Consider the following 16848-nt stretch of genomic DNA (forward strand, 5'->3'; position numbering starts at 1 on the left):
GTATCCGTCCTTGGAACATGCAGCGCCTTCGTTGCCTCAGGGCGAAATATTCGAACCAACGAATTTGACATCATCTTCCCATTCTAATCGCTAGGTGGCATCTTAGTCTAGACCTTTTTTTTATAGCAACAAAAAGTGACGGTTGGATTAATTACTTTAAATACCGCGGCGTACACGAGTTTTTGGTACTCTGAAATTAAGTAAAAATACGTTACGTAGTTTCATAAAATGTTGGGCGACGACGATTGGCTTGGAAAGTTTATCGAGGATTACAAGGTGAAATTAGCCGAAGAAAAACGTGAACTTTACTCGACTCATGTCAATACGACAGATGACAGACAACAGGTCGGTTCAGGTTTTACGAGATGTTTAACGTAACGTTAAAGGGTCCCAGACAAAGAAAATACATCCCATCAGATTTGTTTCGTTGTGCCGTGTTCACTTTACCGGGACGACGTACACCCAAAATCATACGTAAGCAACCCCCGAAAAACTGTGTTATGCACATCTTTCGCTCTCCACTGTTAATCATTCAACTGGAAAGTTGTATACTTGCTGACAGGTTATTCCTCATTGCAGTAGCTAGCTGTCACCCCCATTTCCCTTCTGACAGGTGTATCAAGATAACAGATATTAAATGTAGAAACCGCTGAAACCACATGATGTGGTATCTCTCAACTAGTCTGATGTCACATATGTCTAAATTCATGTACAAATATTTCAAAACCTTTCCTCTTGATGTGACTTAATAGGAGCAGCATGATTCTTCTTCTCCGTTAGCTGCATCCAAGGAAAAATCAAAAATAACAGTTCCATCAAAATCTGGGCAATTTGATCAAGAGAAAATAAGTTTCTCTGAACAACCTGCAGGTATGTACCACTCCACTACACAATAACATAAACAAATACTACTTTACCCAAAAGTTTCAACATTCTTTCAAAATATCAGACGGAGTGAGAAATTCAGACCATAGCGACGCAGTCGAGCGCAAAAAGAAACAAGAAGAATACCACCGCATTCTCGATCAACAGCTCGCTGAACATAAACAAAGAAAAGAGGAAGAATTGCAGAGACGGAGACGAGAAGAGACTGATGACTTTGGAATGACTTCTAATCTCAATACTGGTATGTTGTTCGACTGTGAATCGTTCGCCCATCACTCTAATGATCCGTCATCGTTAGATCACCGTTCATTTGCGATTCGATCTCCATCGCCACCGATCAAATCTCATTATCGGAAGCCGGTGCAAGTTCGAGTGCCCTCCCGACCGTTGGCAGCAGAAGGTGACAACCATCAACGATTGAGCGATTTGACTGAGCTTCGGCAGCTGTACAGCAATCGATGAAGATAGGTTTTTCAGTAGTCATCAACAAACAGTATTGCAAATCAGGCAATGGCTAATTGGCTGCGAGTTGTGCGTTGCGTGGCACGCACCGAAAGAACAAATACTTCCGCCGGGATTGAAAACCCGTTTCCCACCCATCCGTCAATAATTATAAATTGGTTTTTCCGCCCTATTTTCTGGCCGCTGGGATGTTCTTTTACCCTCCTCCCACCCTTTCGGAAAATAAAAGAATTTCAGGCAGAAACTGTGCAGCCATGCTAGTACTAATGCTATTTTTATGTGACTCCCCATGTGGTTTTGGCGAGACGGGAATAATGCGCGACTTGAAAGTGGAATATGATACCCTGCAAGCTTTGAAAAACGTCTAGAAACAAGAGCGCGTAGCTGAAATTGTCATTTTTAAACCGATTTTCAGGGTAGGATGCTGTATGTCAAGTGCACATCCTGAGCTTGTAACCTGATCCTCACTCAATTATAGAAACTGTACGAGGCGTGTGGGTCGTTGTCTGCCACCCGTATGATTAGACGCAAACTAAATTGTTGAACGTATAACTTAATTCTATTGGAACGAAGAAGAAAAAAAATGATAGGGGAAAAAGAACAAAAAAAGGCACCAATCTTACCGGGACACATCACGGTTTCAGAGAAGACACGTAGTCAAATTGCTGTTGAAACAAATCCATCAACTTCGGGTAGTGAGGCGATTGTTTAAAGCTCTCTCTCAGCCACCTAGAAGTGAGAAAAACGAAAGTAGTAAGGCAATAAAAAAATCACTTTCATAAAGTTTATGACTTTCCAAAAATGAACATCCACCTTGCTATTTCTCGTTTGAAGTTCTGGTCCGGGCAAAGTAGAGTGCAATTCCAAATCTTCTTAAAAATCCAGTAAATCTATGACAGATGTACGAAAATCATGACAGTTATAACAAGGTCTTGGTCGGTTTTCACACATAAAATGTTCGTATACTTCGGGAAACGGAATGTCGGTCGACCGCAACCACGGCGCTAGTTTGTCCAGCAATAATATATGTTCCTTCAGGGTAGACAGCTCTCGAACGGTACTAGAGTTGAACAAGACATCAACCATCCTGTAATGGGAGAAACTCTGATTCTAGTTTTGAATTGCTTTTCTTAAATACGTAGGCTTAAAAAATTAAAATGACGACTTCGAATGCACGGCATTCCAAAGCGACACATAAAGAGAAATAAAAAAAAAAAACACGCATACCATCGATAGTGGAGAATAATTATCTTCATTGAAGGGGGAGTCCCAGATGACATTGATAGATCGATGGCCTTTTCCAGACTAGAAGCAGCTAAACTCGTCAAACGTATTTGCTGGTGTGCGGACAATTTTTTCCTCTCGAATGTGTCATCTATGCACTCGTTCGTGACGGCTTCACAAATCTTGGCATCTTTGGTGCTGATTAAGATCGACGCCAGGCTAACAAAGAAGTCGGCATCGTGTTTCAGTTTGACATCTTTATCTTTATCTTCCATGTAGTTCTGACATAGCTTTTCAACCTTTTGCCAGTCTTTTGCCAACTCACACTGTTGAGACAAAAGAAAATGAATAATAAAGCATACACAAAATTAATAACATAAAAATAGCCAATACTTACCAACGCATGAATTTCCATTAGCTGAATTAATTGAACGTATTCGAATCCCTTTGCATGTTGATAGAAGTCGTTTACAACATCAAGAGCAGATTCAAGAATGCGTACATACGAGATTCGCTTACGTTTAGGACCAAAATCGAAGGCGGCTTCTATCGCTTTCACCATAGCATTTTTCATCTCTTTCATCCAACACGGCTCCTTTTAAGATTCAATACGATAAAAACATTGTTTTGCGATCGATCATAATCTTCGAAACCAACCAAAGCGAAAAATTGGCTAGACAGCTTAAAAAGATGATGACGAAAATAAGCCGATTCTTTGTTTCCAATACGCCCCAAATTCCACGCTGTTCTAGCAAACCAGGTTCTTATTTCTACCGGCACGAGGATTGCACCCAGATAACCAAGTATTCGAAGAAATAAAGAAAAAAATTAATTTAAAAAATCAAAAAATCACGGTATGCATTGTACACTTGCCAACGAGGAAGTGGTCGTCTGTCCGGGCTTCCAGGGTGGTAGAATAGGCGGTCGTGATGGTGGAAAGTATATTTGTTAGCACATTTTCTTTATTGTCTTCCTGTTTATGTAGCAATTCTATTTGGAATCTTATTATAATGAAGTAATGTTAAGTGATTATTCTTTTTCTATAAAACGTCATCAAAGTACCGTAAAACAAAGCGCAGTAAAATGGCCTTCAGGAAAAAAGTTTTGCAATTTTGTACTGCGTTCTCGAGGAAGTTGAGCATTTGATCAAAGAACCCGTTGTCCCTGGCAATCGATGCGCTACGACTTATAGCTTTCTGGATTTTATTCCAATCGTTACTCTCGTTTCCTGTTTCCGTTTTAAAAACAAGGTTTTAGCGTAGCACTGCACGTGAAAGATTATTTTAAAAAAGTTACCAAAATCGGAGATAATCTGTTGTGCTTTATCATATTCTTGCCCTCGTAATGCCATTTGTAACCGAATACAAAGCAGGTCCTGGTCAGCCCAAGAATCGTATTCTGGAATCATGGCCGATAGCTTTACCGCCCTTTGGTATCCTGCTTCGTGTGGAAGTTGGAGGAGACAGGAAATCGCGTTCCATGTAACCATTGAATCAATTCCTAAAACAGATGTCTTTATAGATAGGAATACGACAAGTACATTATTGGTTGAGGTTACCATGACGATTTGCAAATTGGACGATGACTTCGTACCATCGCAGGCAAGCCTCCACATTGCCTTCTTCGTTAATAAGCCGTAAAGCTATGCCTTCGGTGATGTATAAGACACCACGTATCAACTCATCATCCACTGAAATAATAAAAACATTAGGAAAGTGAAAAATTCTTCAATGCACATAACCAATTTACCATTTTCATCATTCCAATGCTGAAGTTCACAAAGCATTTCAAACAGTTTATCCGTTTGCTCTTCGGCCAAGAAGTAACGTGCGGCATATTTGGCACAAATCCACTTGATGCTTTCGACATAGGACCAATCATTTTTGGAATCATCTTTATCGGTTGTTTGATTACCTCTCCAGGGAATGTTGCTGAGAATTTGAATTAGAAAGGGGAGATTTGTTTGTTTTTCTATCAAGCCAAACAACTGAAAACCACGCACAAGCATAAGCGTATTTAATGAATATAACGATGAATGCAAAAACAGTAATACTTGATTAGCAGCAATTTTGACTGAGATTTTTCCGCCATCTTCCCGGTACTTCAGCGCAAGGTATTTTCGAACACTCTGTTCAACTAAATGAATATCCTTTCCTCTGACAAGAAGTGTTTGTAATCTTAGTTCCAAGTTCGCAGTAGTATCATCTTAATACAAAAACTATTGAATACAGCCACGAAATTTACCCGAAAAATTTCGTTACCTGAATAGTCTAGTATTTCAATAATTTTGTGCCAATGTTCTGTGATATCAATTTGCATGTAGCAGGCTGCCAGTAGCGTTAGGGAGTCGTCCTCGCAATCGTCTTGAAGATGCTCACATAAAATCGGTTTTCCTAAAATATAAAGACTTGTTTTGAAAGGACATTTTCTTATTTTTCAGGCAAAGTCCTACCAAATGAGTGGGCAAACTTCAACCAGACAATGGCTCCTTCAAACTCTCCTCGATAGAACATTTCATGCCCAACACCAAAACATATTCGAGAAAGTGCATTTGTTTGATCAAAGCCAAATTTTACCGAATCTTGCTCTTTTATACTTCCCAACAGCATCAACATCTCACTGTACTGGTTCTGCCTGTAGAGGGCAAGCACGTGGTAGACGAAGAGTGAACTACAGCAAAGTTCAAATTTCTTTGCCAGCTCTATCGTGGGTGTCGCATCAAAATCATAAACAGTCTCATCGTTCAATCGAGGTCGGATTGATTGAGAAGCAAGTTTCAGAAGTCTTTCTGCTTCTTCAGTCAACTCGTCCTGGAGGCAAGCGCGTACAGTTCCAAGCGTCAACGACAGAATGTTCACGGCGAATTCAAGGTCACTAAAGCGACGGTCATTTTTGAACATAATGTAGGTGCCTATATTCACCAAGCAAGTCTAAATTCACAAAATATTAAGAAAGAAACTTTATATAGGACCTTCTGTTCAAATTTTACCTTCAGCTTAGTGGTATTTTTGGACAATGATAGCACTGAAGATGGAAGAAGTTTACTGTTTTCATAGCTCATTATTTTCAACCATTGCTGCTCCAGAAGTTCTTCATCCACCGAGCTCAGCTGATGATTTATGTTAGGGTTGATAGCTTCTTCGACAAAACATTTTGAGAGATTTTTCAGTTGATCAACTGCACCCACAGCAGTATTTTCATTTAACAACAATTTAGAATCTATAAACTTCTGTAGGAAGAAGCAAGCAAATTTTGGATCCCATTTTTTGACCGAAGATGGGATATCGGCCATTCTTTTTCCATCAAATTATTCGCAATTCTTCTACAAGACGACTATCAATTTCACAACCTGAATAGTAAAATCTAATACTAAAAAATGCAAAGGCAACAGTCGATAATTTCAGTGGACAGTTTTGTAAATGATACCACTCAGTCAGGGGGATCAGCAAATCTGCATAAATGTGACCGACTGCATCGACACCAAGTCTCGTTTTAAACTACTTTGAAAAAAAAGTGTTTTGCATAGAAAATTATTCATGTGGCTAACACCGTTGCCTCATTTATTCACAGATGCATTATGCATTTAAAATTTCTATTTTATAGCATTTCAAGATATTTTATAGTCTTTTAAGCCAATATATTCGTTAAGTAAAGTTAAATTTAACACATAGTTTCATATGGCTCCTTACTTTTTTCACTTAAAAGTTAAAACCAAAGCAACATCGCAGATTCGCAGTAGCCTTTTGAACTTCGTCTGGTTACCTGAATGGAATTTTGAGATTGTGATCGAACCTTTGATTGTGTGAAGATAAAATTTTATTTATATTTATACCAAGAGACTAGTATAGGTGTAAAAAGTTTGCCATGGCTTCAAGGAGCGACGAAGAAATTCTAAAAATCGGCAAAATACCGGTAGACAAAACTGCGGTCTTCTTGTGTGATTTGCAAGAGAAGTTCCGTCCAGCGATGCTCCACTTTTCGGAAGTGGTGTCGAATGCCAAAAAACTAGTCAGTTGCTTGTTTGGTGTTGATTATTTATGTTGAATCTAACATTATTTCTATTTTTTTTAGGTGGAATCAACCAAAATATTAGGCATACCACTTATAGTAACTGAACAATATCCGCAGGGATTAGGAAGAACTGTCAGTGAAATTGACATTCAACATGCACTTGGTATAATCCCTAAAACAAAGTTTAGTATGGTTATCCCTGAAGTTGAGAACATTATAAAAACATCATGTGGTGGGCAATTGAAATGTGCTATTCTTTTTGGAGTTGAGGTACACCAACCATCTTCTTGTTGCTTGTTGCTTCTCTCATTATACTTTTGTATGTTTTCAAAACAGGCACATGTATGTGTTGAGCAAACTGCAATGGATTTAATAAGCAGTGGTATCACAGTGCACATTGTTGCTGATGCCACAACTTCCCGAACTCAAGAAGACAGGTTGCTAGCCCTGGAGGTGAGATAATTTCACTGTGTTGTCTTTAAATAGCTATTGAAATTTATACTTGTGCTTATTTTTCAGAGATTAAGGCAAATAGGTTGCTTTGTTTCCACAAGTGAAAATGTAATTTACAAACTCATTGGAGACAAAAACCATCCTAAATTTAATGAAATTCGTCCACTTATCAAAGACACAACAGTAGAAACTGGTTTGGTGTCCAAAATGTGAGAAGTAGACTAAATTTTACTTTTAATGTCTATAAAAGTTACTTTAAAAAAGGGGGAAAATACATGAGGTGCAATAGAGTTCTTGTTGTAAATAATAGGAATAAGCCTGCAGGTACCAAACTTACTTGGCAGTTCAAATTAGAACTTGCACATTCAATTCTCATAAAGGTAAATTGATAAGCATTAAGGTGTTTAATTATATTTCCCCCCCTTAAACTACCTCATTATTTAATGTACAACAAGGGCAGCTGTCAACTAATGGACGTCTCCATATGCAATGGGAAACGATCTGCGATTTGGTGAAAGAACTGATTTCTTTGAAAGGTGACTCTAATATCTTTGGAAGCGTGAGTATTGTTTTTCTCCAGGAATAGCCTGTAAGAGCACCCCTATCTAATTCTACTTTATCATTCTATAGAAATCAAGGACACAGTCCAGTAAAGAACGTGACGAAATTGGAAAGATGTTGAAAAATGGCATTGAACTGGACCATCGAGCTGTTGCACATAAAGTGTCTAAGGCAGAGAAAAGCTGTTCTACCTGCGGAAAGTTATTCAAACGGCCTCAAGATCTCAGGCGTCACTTAAGGATTCACGACGAGGCATCCAGTTATTTATGTGAGGCGTGTGGAAAGGGTTATCGTAGCCTCGATGGACTGAGTTACCACAAGGCATTGAAGCATCCTCCGTCTGAAACTACCGACCCGTGTGATTCATCTCAGTCTCTAGGGTGCTCGGAATGCACCAAGTGCTTTGCTAACCCTATCCAGCTGAAAGTTCATTTGAAAAACAGCCATCAGAGGGCCAAGTCAGTATATACATGTGACATCTGCATTCCGACGACAACCTTCCAACGCATAGATGTTTTTAAAAATCACATGTCATTGCATGAAAAGGCCAAACCTTTCACGTGTTCGATTTGCGATAAAACTTTCTCGAGGCGCTCCAACCTTCAATCACACGCCCGCACCCATGATGCTACTGCTGCTCTGCAATACCAGTGCGCTAATTGTTCGAAGAAATTCTATTCGAAGAAAAAGTTGGGTTCACACGTTTCCGAGTGTTTGTCTAGGAAAACCTGTTCTCTTTGTAAATTTTTTTGCCAGCAAGAAGCAGACATGACAGAACACACGAAAAAAACACATCCAGCAGATTATGCAATGCGAGAAGTGTTTGGTCAAACTCTCGAGGAATTGAACTAGTATGCAGGAGTCGAATCTCATCCGCTCAGTCATCTGTTAAACTGCGTCGTATAAATTCGTAAAATAAAACTTAAATAAAAGCATCACGCACCATGGGACGTGCTACTTTTCTATATTTTGTTGTGATTTTTCCGTGTTTGCCAGTGCCAGGTATGTTAGAATTCAGGTTGGAATCTCATTCGAACATAATAGGAGTACCAAGTCTTTGGAAGGCGCCGCCTGTCGTCAAATTCCGTAAAAGATGAAGAAACAAATTAACAATTTCGCAAAATATCTTCAATTAGCAGAGAAATTTAGAAGCCAAAATTTTGCAAATGCCGAAAGGCGAAACCCAATGCCATGGGCAAAACGAATCTATCTTTGTCTTAGAGTTTTTGGCATCAAGCAACAGGCATCATCAATCCAAGCCGACGAAAAGAATATCTGCCAACCACATGGCAACTAGTTGTATCTTTCTGGTGTCTAGATGTTAAACAAATACCGCAAATACTAACGATTAGACCTTCAACAAACAAACATACGCTCCCAGTCTGATTCGTGATTTCACGTCGTGTGTTGATTCTCTTCGACATTCCACAGTTGGAGACCGAATAACAATGGACAAAATATTAAAAGGTATCCTTAAATACAGGAAAACATACCGAGCTGAGATGGTAGAGCAATTTAAGCAAGTTGCTGATCGACCCGAGGTAAAATAATATATTTTCTCTTCCTTGTTCTCATAATAAATCTGGCCAACTATTTAGCCTAAAGCTGTGTTTTTCACATGTATGGACAGCAGAATGCTTCCCACCCGATTTACACAAACAGATGTTGGTGATATGTTTATAGGTAAGGTAAAACTAATACATTCAGGTAATTTTTCTATATTTCCATGCATTTTGAACACAAGTTAGAAATGCTGGCAACCTGGTTCCTCATTCAAGACTTTATGGGGTTGATTCAGCCACCACCGAACCAGCAGCCTTGGAGTTGGGGTGCATTGTTAATAATGTAAAGCACATGGTTGTTTGTGGACACTCAGATTGCAAGGTCAGACATATATCTCTCAAGTTATAGATAAACATAATGACTCATCATTTTTTCTAGGCCATGAATCTCTTATATAGTTTTAAAAAGGGAATTGAGACTAATATGAGGACCTTAGAAAGATCTCCACTTAAGGCTTGGCTTCACCGTCATGGCAGCAGTTCTTTAACCAAATTTGAGAGGTTAGAGATGCATGGTTTTCAAGAGCCATTAACTTTTCCAATGGATGGACCATTCAGGCAATTTGTTGCCTACATTGATCCTGACAATAAATTTAGCCTTACAGATAAGCTGTCACAGGTAGAATAATCTTACAATTGAAAAATATTTCCTTTAATAATAAAAAAAATTACTGTTTCTAGCTCAATACATTGCAACAGCTTCAACACATTGCCAGCTATAGCTTCATCCAAAGTGCCATAAATTCGGGACGAGTGCACCTACACGCGTATTTATAATACATATTGAAACCTAACAAGTAATATTTAACACAATTCTTATAACTAAACAGGTTGTGGTTCGACATTTACACCGGTGATATCTACGTTTTCAGCCGGAAGCAAAAACGGTTCGTGGAAATCAGTGAAGACACGTCCGACTACTTGTTGGACGAAATACGCGAATATTTTGTTTAACCTTTAAAAAATGCCCACCCGGGATACGATCCTCGAGCGGTTAAAAATTAGATTTATTTTAAGATGACGCACATCCCAAAGAAGTTTTATGGGTTGAGTTTCAGATTTCGTTATTCGTAAAGCTATTTTGTAAATAGTTAAAGGGAAAAAAATAAATAATCATTATATAACTCTTCCAGCTCTGATTCAAAGAAATTGAGTTAAAAAAAATATATCAAGTACCACAAAATACTGGCGGACTGTTCCACGGCTTTGTTCAGGTAAACGTTGAAATGGATTTAATCTGTTACGAAGAACAAAGATGAAAAAAAACCAAACTGAACAGCTTGATAACAAAATTGCGAGACCAAGAATTATAAATAATTTTGCACGACGCAAAATTTTGTTCTTCGCTCAATTCTTTTATTGAGAATCCGAAGACGAACTGCTACTTGAATCCGTGGACATCACGTCCACATCTTCATTTTCCTTTTTGGGAGTTTTATGATCCATTCCACCCCCCACACCCAGGTGTGAGACAGACAAACCAGGCATCTGTAGGTCATTTTGAGACAACCAACTGTAGGTGCCTGCCTGAGAGTTGGGAACGGAAGATCCCTGCTGCATGGAATGATTGGGGCGGTGCAATAGCTCAGGGAAACTTATATGCCCATTGACATTCATTTCGCCGAGGCGACCCAAAAACCCTAGCCGCATTTCGATATCTACAGATCAGCCATAAATAAGACGTAAAATTATCAGTAAAACAACGATCCTGAAATTTTGTCCAACCTGTTGGATATGGCCTGCGTAAATCCCCCTGTTGCCAATTTAGTGGAGCACACACAGCGTTGGATGCCGATATTCTGTGGGCAAATTTGATCAACTCCTCCGAGTTTACCGGTCTGCTGTTCGCCTTGGCAATGGCTTGAAGCTTTTGTTTGGCCTGAAATATTGCAGTTGCCTAATGTAAGGAAAAGAAATAATATTTCAGCAGAATGACCAATAGAAAAATTTATTTACCAGTAACTGTTCTGCTTCTTTGAGCTGTTTTTGAAGATTCCGTATCTCAATGTCATGCCTTTCAACTTCTGTCTCTAAAGCAACCACTTTTTGCTGCAAAACACCTTGTTCTTCTGCCAGCTTTATAAATAATCATTACTAACATAAATAGCATGCTATACAAAAAAAAAATGTATTAACCTTCAATGTTGCTTTCAGATCTGTGTCTTTCTGAAGAACTAATTCTACAAGTTGAGAATGTTCAGCACTCACAGGTTTCTGCTGCTTTTGAGCTATCAAGTTGTCTAAAAGCTCTCTGGAATAAAATAAAATTTAAGCTGGTACCAAAGAGATGAGAGAGAAGGTTCACGCCGACAGTAATTTTTTAAGTGAATTATGGAAATACTCGGTTTACAAGGCAAACAAATTAACGATTAATGACAATTCAACTGAGAAATAACTTACTTGGCGATGATTTCTATGTCATCGATGCAAGTAAGTAAAACCTCTCTTGTGCTCTTGTGGGAAGTCATGGCTTATTTGAGGATATTAAAGGTTATATACTCCTAAATTTTCTGTTTTTCGAATCGAAATTGGATCTCAACTCAGATTTAAGAGCAATTTTAAGAGCAATGAAACATTGCTTCGTAATCCTAGACATCAACTATAACAACAATAAAGAAAGCTTTGTTGTCATATCCGATAATTTTTGTATAGACCAAGATCGGATGCTGAGTTGCCAAGGCTGAATTCCGACCTGCGGTATTTGTCCTCTCGGGCCCTATAGGAGGGAAATGAAAAATAATATATTTAATTAAGTTGTAGTTAGTTTTATTACAAAATCTTTTGGAATCGTGTACTATACCTCTGTGCTGATATAATACAAAAAATTTTATCTCCAAAAAAGCTGTTATTTTTCCAGGAAACTTTTTGAAAGGTACTTGTTTACCTTTCCACAACACCCCCCTCCCCGTATTACAACTGTAGAACAAGAAGCAGACGTTTTTCTAAGTAAATTTCTGTTTCCTTATGAATAAGTCCTTTAGCATAATCAGATAACTGAAAAAGACTAATTGTGTCAAATAACTCATTACCGACATCACAAACTACACTACTCATGACATAAAAAACGAAAACAGTTTGACACTACAGTCACTAGTCACAGTCAATCACTTTACGTCTGCTACGGTACATTGTAAACAAGTACCTTTCAAAAAGTTTCCTGGAAAAATAACAGCTTTTTTGGAGATAAAATTGTTTGTATTATATCAGCACAGAGGTATAGTACACGATTCCAAAAGATTTTGTAATAAAACTAACTACAACTTAATTAAATATATTATTTTTCATTTCCCTCCTATAGGGCCCGAGAGGAAAAATACCGCAGGTCGGAATTCAGCGGTGGCAACTCAGCATCCGATCTTGGTCTATAGTTATATTTTCATATTTTCTTAAATTAATTGATTTTCAATTAACTCAGTGATTAATCTGATTTTCTTTGCGGAAGAAAAAATCAGAAGACAGCCATCGAGAGTAGAATTTTTGATTTTGGATGAATTAAAAAAAATAAAACAAAAATATCCAAATCCAAGTTGGTTGCTGTTCAATACCGGCTTTGGTAGCAGACATCACTGAAAGTTTGTTTCCAAATTACATTTGTGGAAAAAAATCTTCCTGTTGTGGACTTGTGAGTTATGTTTTAAACAAAACAAAAAAAAATTAAAAAAAAATAGAAAGAATAAGAAACTGTCTGGATATTTTTTAGTTCAATCATTTTCGTTTTCCGTGTAAAAGCGATGGCTAACGAAGAAGAAATGGAGAGTTTTGATGTGTCGGAGAGAGATTTGTACGACGCTTTTCAGCCTGGCCAGCGTCGTTTTAGGAAGATGACAAAAAATCAGCAGATATATGGCGTATTTGATGAAGATGAAGAAGAAAATCCTCGTTCGTCGTCATCGTCCAAACGCCAAAATTTTTCTAAATCTTCGGCAAGTAAAGACTATACAGCACCGGTTGATTTTGTCAAAGGTGGTATTCAAGAAGGCTCAAAAAAGGAGAAAATCCCAGAAAAAAACAAGCTTTTTTCATATTCTGAGAGGTTTGTTGTGATTTACTTGAATAAAAATCTCTTTGTTAATTAATATTATTTGCCTTTTGCAATGCCTGTGGAATTTAGCAATTCTTTATTGAAACAAGAAAATTTTGAAATCCCATTCTTGTATTTTAAGTATAGGAGTGTTATTTTGTTTTTGCCAAATACTTCCATAATCTATCACTGATAGATAATGGCAATTATTTGGGTGATGGATGGTCAGCATTTTTTACTAGACATGATGAAATCATGATTTCATGGGTCAAAAGTAAAATGTTCGTTACTAGTTAGTATGGCACCAACATCCGGACGAAGGGACGAACGAAAGATTTCAGTGCATTTTCATTCGTTACTAACATCCGTATTTGAAATTCCTTCCCGCATTCTAAGTGAGGAGGAGGAGGATTCCTCAATAGGTTTTGGTGGGCGCGGCCAGACAAAAGGGAAACTGTCCCAAGAAAAAGAAGGAAAAAAACAACCTAGAAAAATGTTTGAGAGGTTTAACAAAGACTCAAAAACTCCTGGCTCCGGTGATCTTGGTGAATGGGAAAAACATACGAAAGGCATTGGTGCTAAACTTCTGTTTCAGGTTTGATTTCACCTTGAAATTTTTCCAAACATCAGCTCTAAAGATTTTATGTTTAGATGGGCTACCAACCAGGTAAAGGTCTTGGAAAAAGTTTACAAGGACGAAGTGAACCCGTTGAAGCTCAAGTCCGCAAAGGAAGAGGAGCAATTGGTAATTTTAAAAAATAACAAATTTAAATGTGATTTGAAGAATTTGTGATAATGGTTTGTAATAGGTATCTACGGGTCTGAGCGAAAAAATGAATCTGCCAAGAAACAAGCGTCGGATGACGAAGAGGAAAAAGAGTACAAGAAAAACTTGGCTCACTGGCGAAAAGGTTCAAATCAAAATAAATTTCAATTGTTTTTGTAGATGTAATTCGTTTTTTTTTTCTAGATTTGGTAGAGCCATCCTCTAAAAAGAAGAAGGTTCAATATTTATATAGAACTACGGAAGAGGTAATCGAAGAAATGTCAAAAAGTGGTGTTCATAGAATGGCGCGTGAATACAGGTAATATTAACATAATATTTTTACGTCTATCCTCTTGTTGTTATAACGAAATGTATTATGTTTAAGTGAAATTTCCAAAGCGAAAGTTATCGATATGACTGGTCGAGAACAACGCATACTTCAAGGCTATAGCGCACTGAGAACCAAGAAAACCGAAGAGCCAAACGACACCGAAACCGTTGCAGGAATTAAAAAAGACAAGTTTCAACTTGAAAAACTGTGTTACAATTTGGACACTCTGGTGGACCTTTGTGAACATGTAAGATTGTTATTGTCATCACGACCTTGGGTACATAAATAACCGAACTTTTTTGAAAACAGGAAATCATTCAGAACGCCAAAGAACTGTCATACAACCAAGATCAAATAGTGGCTATGGAGGCACAGATGAAAACCATGAGTGTTGAGGTTTCTAAAGAAATTACCCGTATGGAAATGCTTACTGCAATGCTGGGAGTTTTGGAGCAGCTTGAAATTAAACAAGCCGCAAACGAGCTAACTTTAGACTACCTCTGGGAACAGATAAGAAATTTGGAACAAAGCTATCCGGAAGAATATGTTTCATCTGATCTAGCCAACGTTACCCTGACTTATCTCATTCCACTAATGAAGTTACGTCTGTCTACCTACTGGCGTCCGTTGGATTCGAAATCTACAGATGAGGCTTGTCGTTTAATTTTTCAACGATGGAGACCTATTCTAGAATTTTGCAACAAAACTCAGACTAACAGGTATCAAAGCGCAACCTTATTTTAAATTTAGGAACGACACCTGTAAGGTTAACATGATTGACGTTAATACCTTCCTATTCACAGTAGGGGTGGTATTATTAGAAATGACAGTCGGATGGATCCTTATCATGGTTTATTATGGCATGCCTGGATGCCTGCATTCCGGGGGCTTGTGGGGCAGTGGACTTGCAAAAATGCAGACCCAATGGTTGACTTGATTGAGTCTTGGGAACAAATTTTACCAAACTGGATCATGGAGAATATTTTGGATCAACTAATTCTCCCTAGAATACAAAAAGAGGTAGACAGCTGGAATCCATTGACCGATCTTATTCCCATTCATGCATGGATACATCCTTGGCTTCCACGGCTGGGTACAGTTTAGTTATATATGTACTACTACTTAGTTCCATATTAATCAAATCATTGCTTTTGAAGGTTCGAAACTGGAAATCGTATACCCCAACATTCGGCATAAAATGTCTCAAGCCTTGGTGGCTTGGTCACCTTCCGACCAATCTGCGCGGTACTATATTTTTTTAAATAATTTTTTTAAGATCATTGCGTGTCACCCGTTCACAGCATTTCGGATATTAGTAAACCATTTTTAATATTTCGACGTTTCCACTATTTCAGGTCCGTTTTATTACCGTGGGTTCCAGTCTTCTCTAAAGGTTCCATGGATGCTTTTCTTATTAAGAATATTTTACCAAAGTTACAAATTGCCATCACAAAGTGGGATATTAATCCCAGTCGACAAGAATTAGGTATGTTACTACAAAACTCATAATGGGAAATCCTAAACGTTCATTTGTAATGAATAATTGTTATGAATTAGATGTCTGGCATTGGATTATGAACTGGAAAGATCTCATGCCTGTACAGAGTCTTGTCCAGCTACTTGTGTAAGTGTAATTTCAAGATTACAAATTTGAACTTAAATTTAAAATATTTATTTATGTATTGCAGTTCAAACTTTTTCCCGAAGTGGTTACAGGTATGCAATTTTCTGTGCTTCACAATTCTTTCTCTCTTTTTTCAAATTTGTATTTGCGTTCAAAGGTTTTGGTTGCTTGGCTCAACCACCATCCAAACTATGAAGAAATTGTTGTTTGGTATACCGGTTGGAAGGCCTTGTTTCCTCCAGAAATTGCGCAAAACCCCGCTATTCAAGGTAGATTGCACTCTTTCCAAACAAAATGTATACTGATGTTGTAATTTCTGTAAATTTTTGCGACAAAAAAAAAAGAACAATTCACTAGGGCGCTGGATTTAATGAACCGTTCTTTGGCGGTCGGAGGTCAAGTGGATTTCACGCCGCCACCAGTACCGGTTATGACTCCTTTAGTAGCTGCTCCACTTCCCACAGTGGCTGAAACTGTAGTACCGCATGGCTTTCGTGAACTTGTTGAATATCGTTGCGCACAGCAAGGGATCTTATGCATTCCTCTCGTCAATCGATTTCAAGCTGGAAGGCCAATTTTCCGCGTTGGAAATGTTCTTTGCTATTTCGACCGACAGGTGATATAAATTTTTCTGTCCAAAACACTTTTAAATATTTCTAAAACTATTTTTGTGTAGGTTGTATTCGTTTTGGTCAATGGTGTATGGACCCCTGTGACAGCCCAGCAGTTATTGGATATGGCAGTATTGTAACACGGGTTGAAAGTATTATTGTCATACGAAGATACGATGTTCCGTTGTGCTTTGAATAGTAAATGCTTTGTTAATTGCTGTTGATTCGTAAATCTATATTGATTTATTTTCTGAACTTTACATTGCTTTCAGCCTCGCCGGCCAGCTGAATAATTAACTAATTATCAATTATTTAATGCCGTAAAATTTAAGACCAA

The 16848-nt window shown here is 38.0% G+C and overlaps 5 protein-coding genes across 8 annotated transcripts; 4 read left to right on the forward strand and 1 right to left on the reverse strand.

Moving 5' to 3' along the window:
- Positions 1 to 109: 109 nt before the first annotated feature.
- Positions 110 to 1591, forward strand: LOC116921381. The gene is made up of 4 exons (XM_032927660.2): positions 110 to 345; positions 753 to 870; positions 950 to 1126; positions 1184 to 1591. Exons 1-4 carry the CDS (start codon positions 229 to 231, stop codon positions 1345 to 1347), a joined length of 576 nt encoding a protein of 191 aa, XP_032783551.2. The 5' UTR covers positions 110 to 228; the 3' UTR covers positions 1348 to 1591.
- Positions 1592 to 6293: 4702 nt separating this feature from the next.
- On the forward strand, positions 6294 to 8561 carry LOC116921370 (zinc finger protein 235). 2 transcript variants are annotated; one of them, XM_032927646.2, is made up of 7 exons: positions 6294 to 6579; positions 6643 to 6852; positions 6919 to 7035; positions 7102 to 7244; positions 7325 to 7415; positions 7496 to 7594; positions 7666 to 8561. In XM_032927646.2, the coding sequence occupies exons 1-7, from the start codon at positions 6436 to 6438 to the stop codon at positions 8446 to 8448; spliced, it is 1587 nt and encodes a 528-aa protein (XP_032783537.2). In that variant the 5' UTR covers positions 6294 to 6435; the 3' UTR covers positions 8449 to 8561. The 2 variants fall into 2 exon arrangements, with proteins under 2 accessions (XP_032783537.2, XP_032783538.2); XM_032927647.2 differs by having other exon boundaries at positions 6295 to 6579; positions 7346 to 7415.
- Positions 8562 to 8715: 154 nt separating this feature from the next.
- LOC116921374 (beta carbonic anhydrase 1) lies at positions 8716 to 10282 on the forward strand. Its single transcript, XM_032927651.2, has 6 exons — positions 8716 to 9137; positions 9195 to 9279; positions 9341 to 9480; positions 9538 to 9777; positions 9840 to 9925; positions 9989 to 10282. Exons 1-6 carry the CDS (start codon positions 9045 to 9047, stop codon positions 10110 to 10112), a joined length of 768 nt encoding a protein of 255 aa, XP_032783542.1. The 5' UTR covers positions 8716 to 9044; the 3' UTR covers positions 10113 to 10282.
- A 59-nt stretch (positions 10283 to 10341) lies between these two features.
- Positions 10342 to 11777, reverse strand: LOC116921373 (mediator of RNA polymerase II transcription subunit 4). Its single transcript, XM_032927650.2, has 5 exons — positions 11559 to 11777; positions 11295 to 11409; positions 11115 to 11234; positions 10884 to 11055; positions 10342 to 10816 (listed from the first exon to the last, which is right to left on the reverse strand). Exons 1-5 carry the CDS (start codon positions 11624 to 11626, stop codon positions 10515 to 10517), a joined length of 777 nt encoding a protein of 258 aa, XP_032783541.1. The 5' UTR covers positions 11627 to 11777; the 3' UTR covers positions 10342 to 10514.
- Positions 11778 to 12674: 897 nt separating this feature from the next.
- On the forward strand, positions 12675 to 16730 carry LOC116921365 (tuftelin-interacting protein 11). 3 transcript variants are annotated; one of them, XM_032927637.2, is made up of 16 exons: positions 12675 to 12780; positions 12859 to 13191; positions 13576 to 13774; positions 13831 to 13924; positions 13989 to 14090; positions 14150 to 14264; positions 14331 to 14523; positions 14586 to 14995; positions 15080 to 15369; positions 15434 to 15521; positions 15632 to 15762; positions 15834 to 15900; positions 15965 to 15992; positions 16058 to 16169; positions 16245 to 16516; positions 16577 to 16730. In XM_032927637.2, exons 2-16 carry the CDS (start codon positions 12890 to 12892, stop codon positions 16649 to 16651), a joined length of 2478 nt encoding a protein of 825 aa, XP_032783528.2. In that variant the 5' UTR covers positions 12675 to 12780; positions 12859 to 12889; the 3' UTR covers positions 16652 to 16730. The 3 variants fall into 3 exon arrangements, with proteins under 3 accessions (XP_032783528.2, XP_032783529.2, XP_045027581.1); XM_032927638.2 differs by having other exon boundaries at positions 12723 to 13191; positions 15083 to 15369; XM_045171646.1 differs by having other exon boundaries at positions 12724 to 13191.
- Positions 16731 to 16848: the final 118 nt, after the last annotated feature.

This window comes from Daphnia magna, linkage group LG4, assembly GCF_020631705.1.
Source record: "Daphnia magna isolate NIES linkage group LG4, ASM2063170v1.1, whole genome shotgun sequence".
NCBI classification, from domain to species: Eukaryota; Metazoa; Arthropoda; class Branchiopoda; order Diplostraca; family Daphniidae; genus Daphnia; species Daphnia magna.

Excerpts from the sequence above, each read along its gene's own strand:
- LOC116921374 (XM_032927651.2), top strand. The coding sequence starts at position 9,045 with ATGGACAAAATATTAAAAGGTATCCTTAAATACAGGAAAACATACCGA. Across the intron at positions 9,280-9,340 it reads TGTTGGTGATATGTTTATAG|TTAGAAATGCTGGCAACCTG; the intron begins GTAAGGTAAAAC and ends TTTGAACACAAG. Across the intron at positions 9,926-9,988 it reads GGACGAGTGCACCTACACGC|GTTGTGGTTCGACATTTACA; the intron begins GTATTTATAATA and ends ATAACTAAACAG.
- LOC116921370 (XM_032927646.2), top strand. The coding sequence starts at position 6,436 with ATGGCTTCAAGGAGCGACGAAGAAATTCTAAAAATCGGCAAAATACCG. Across the intron at positions 6,853-6,918 it reads CTATTCTTTTTGGAGTTGAG|GCACATGTATGTGTTGAGCA; the intron begins GTACACCAACCA and ends TTTTCAAAACAG. Across the intron at positions 7,036-7,101 it reads ACAGGTTGCTAGCCCTGGAG|AGATTAAGGCAAATAGGTTG; the intron begins GTGAGATAATTT and ends CTTATTTTTCAG.
- LOC116921373 (XM_032927650.2), bottom strand. The coding sequence starts at position 11,626 with ATGACTTCCCACAAGAGCACAAGAGAGGTTTTACTTACTTGCATCGAT. Across the intron at positions 11,235-11,294 it reads ATCTGAAAGCAACATTGAAG|CTGGCAGAAGAACAAGGTGT; the intron begins GTTAATACATTT and ends TTATTTATAAAG. Across the intron at positions 10,817-10,883 it reads ACGCAGGCCATATCCAACAG|ATATCGAAATGCGGCTAGGG; the intron begins GTTGGACAAAAT and ends GCTGATCTGTAG.
- LOC116921381 (XM_032927660.2), top strand. The coding sequence starts at position 229 with ATGTTGGGCGACGACGATTGGCTTGGAAAGTTTATCGAGGATTACAAG. Across the intron at positions 871-949 it reads TTTCTCTGAACAACCTGCAG|ACGGAGTGAGAAATTCAGAC; the intron begins GTATGTACCACT and ends TCAAAATATCAG. Across the intron at positions 1,127-1,183 it reads GACTTCTAATCTCAATACTG|ATCACCGTTCATTTGCGATT; the intron begins GTATGTTGTTCG and ends CGTCATCGTTAG.
- LOC116921365 (XM_032927637.2), top strand. The coding sequence starts at position 12,890 with ATGGCTAACGAAGAAGAAATGGAGAGTTTTGATGTGTCGGAGAGAGAT. Across the intron at positions 13,775-13,830 it reads GTGCTAAACTTCTGTTTCAG|ATGGGCTACCAACCAGGTAA; the intron begins GTTTGATTTCAC and ends TTTTATGTTTAG. Across the intron at positions 15,370-15,433 it reads TCCTTGGCTTCCACGGCTGG|GTTCGAAACTGGAAATCGTA; the intron begins GTACAGTTTAGT and ends TTGCTTTTGAAG.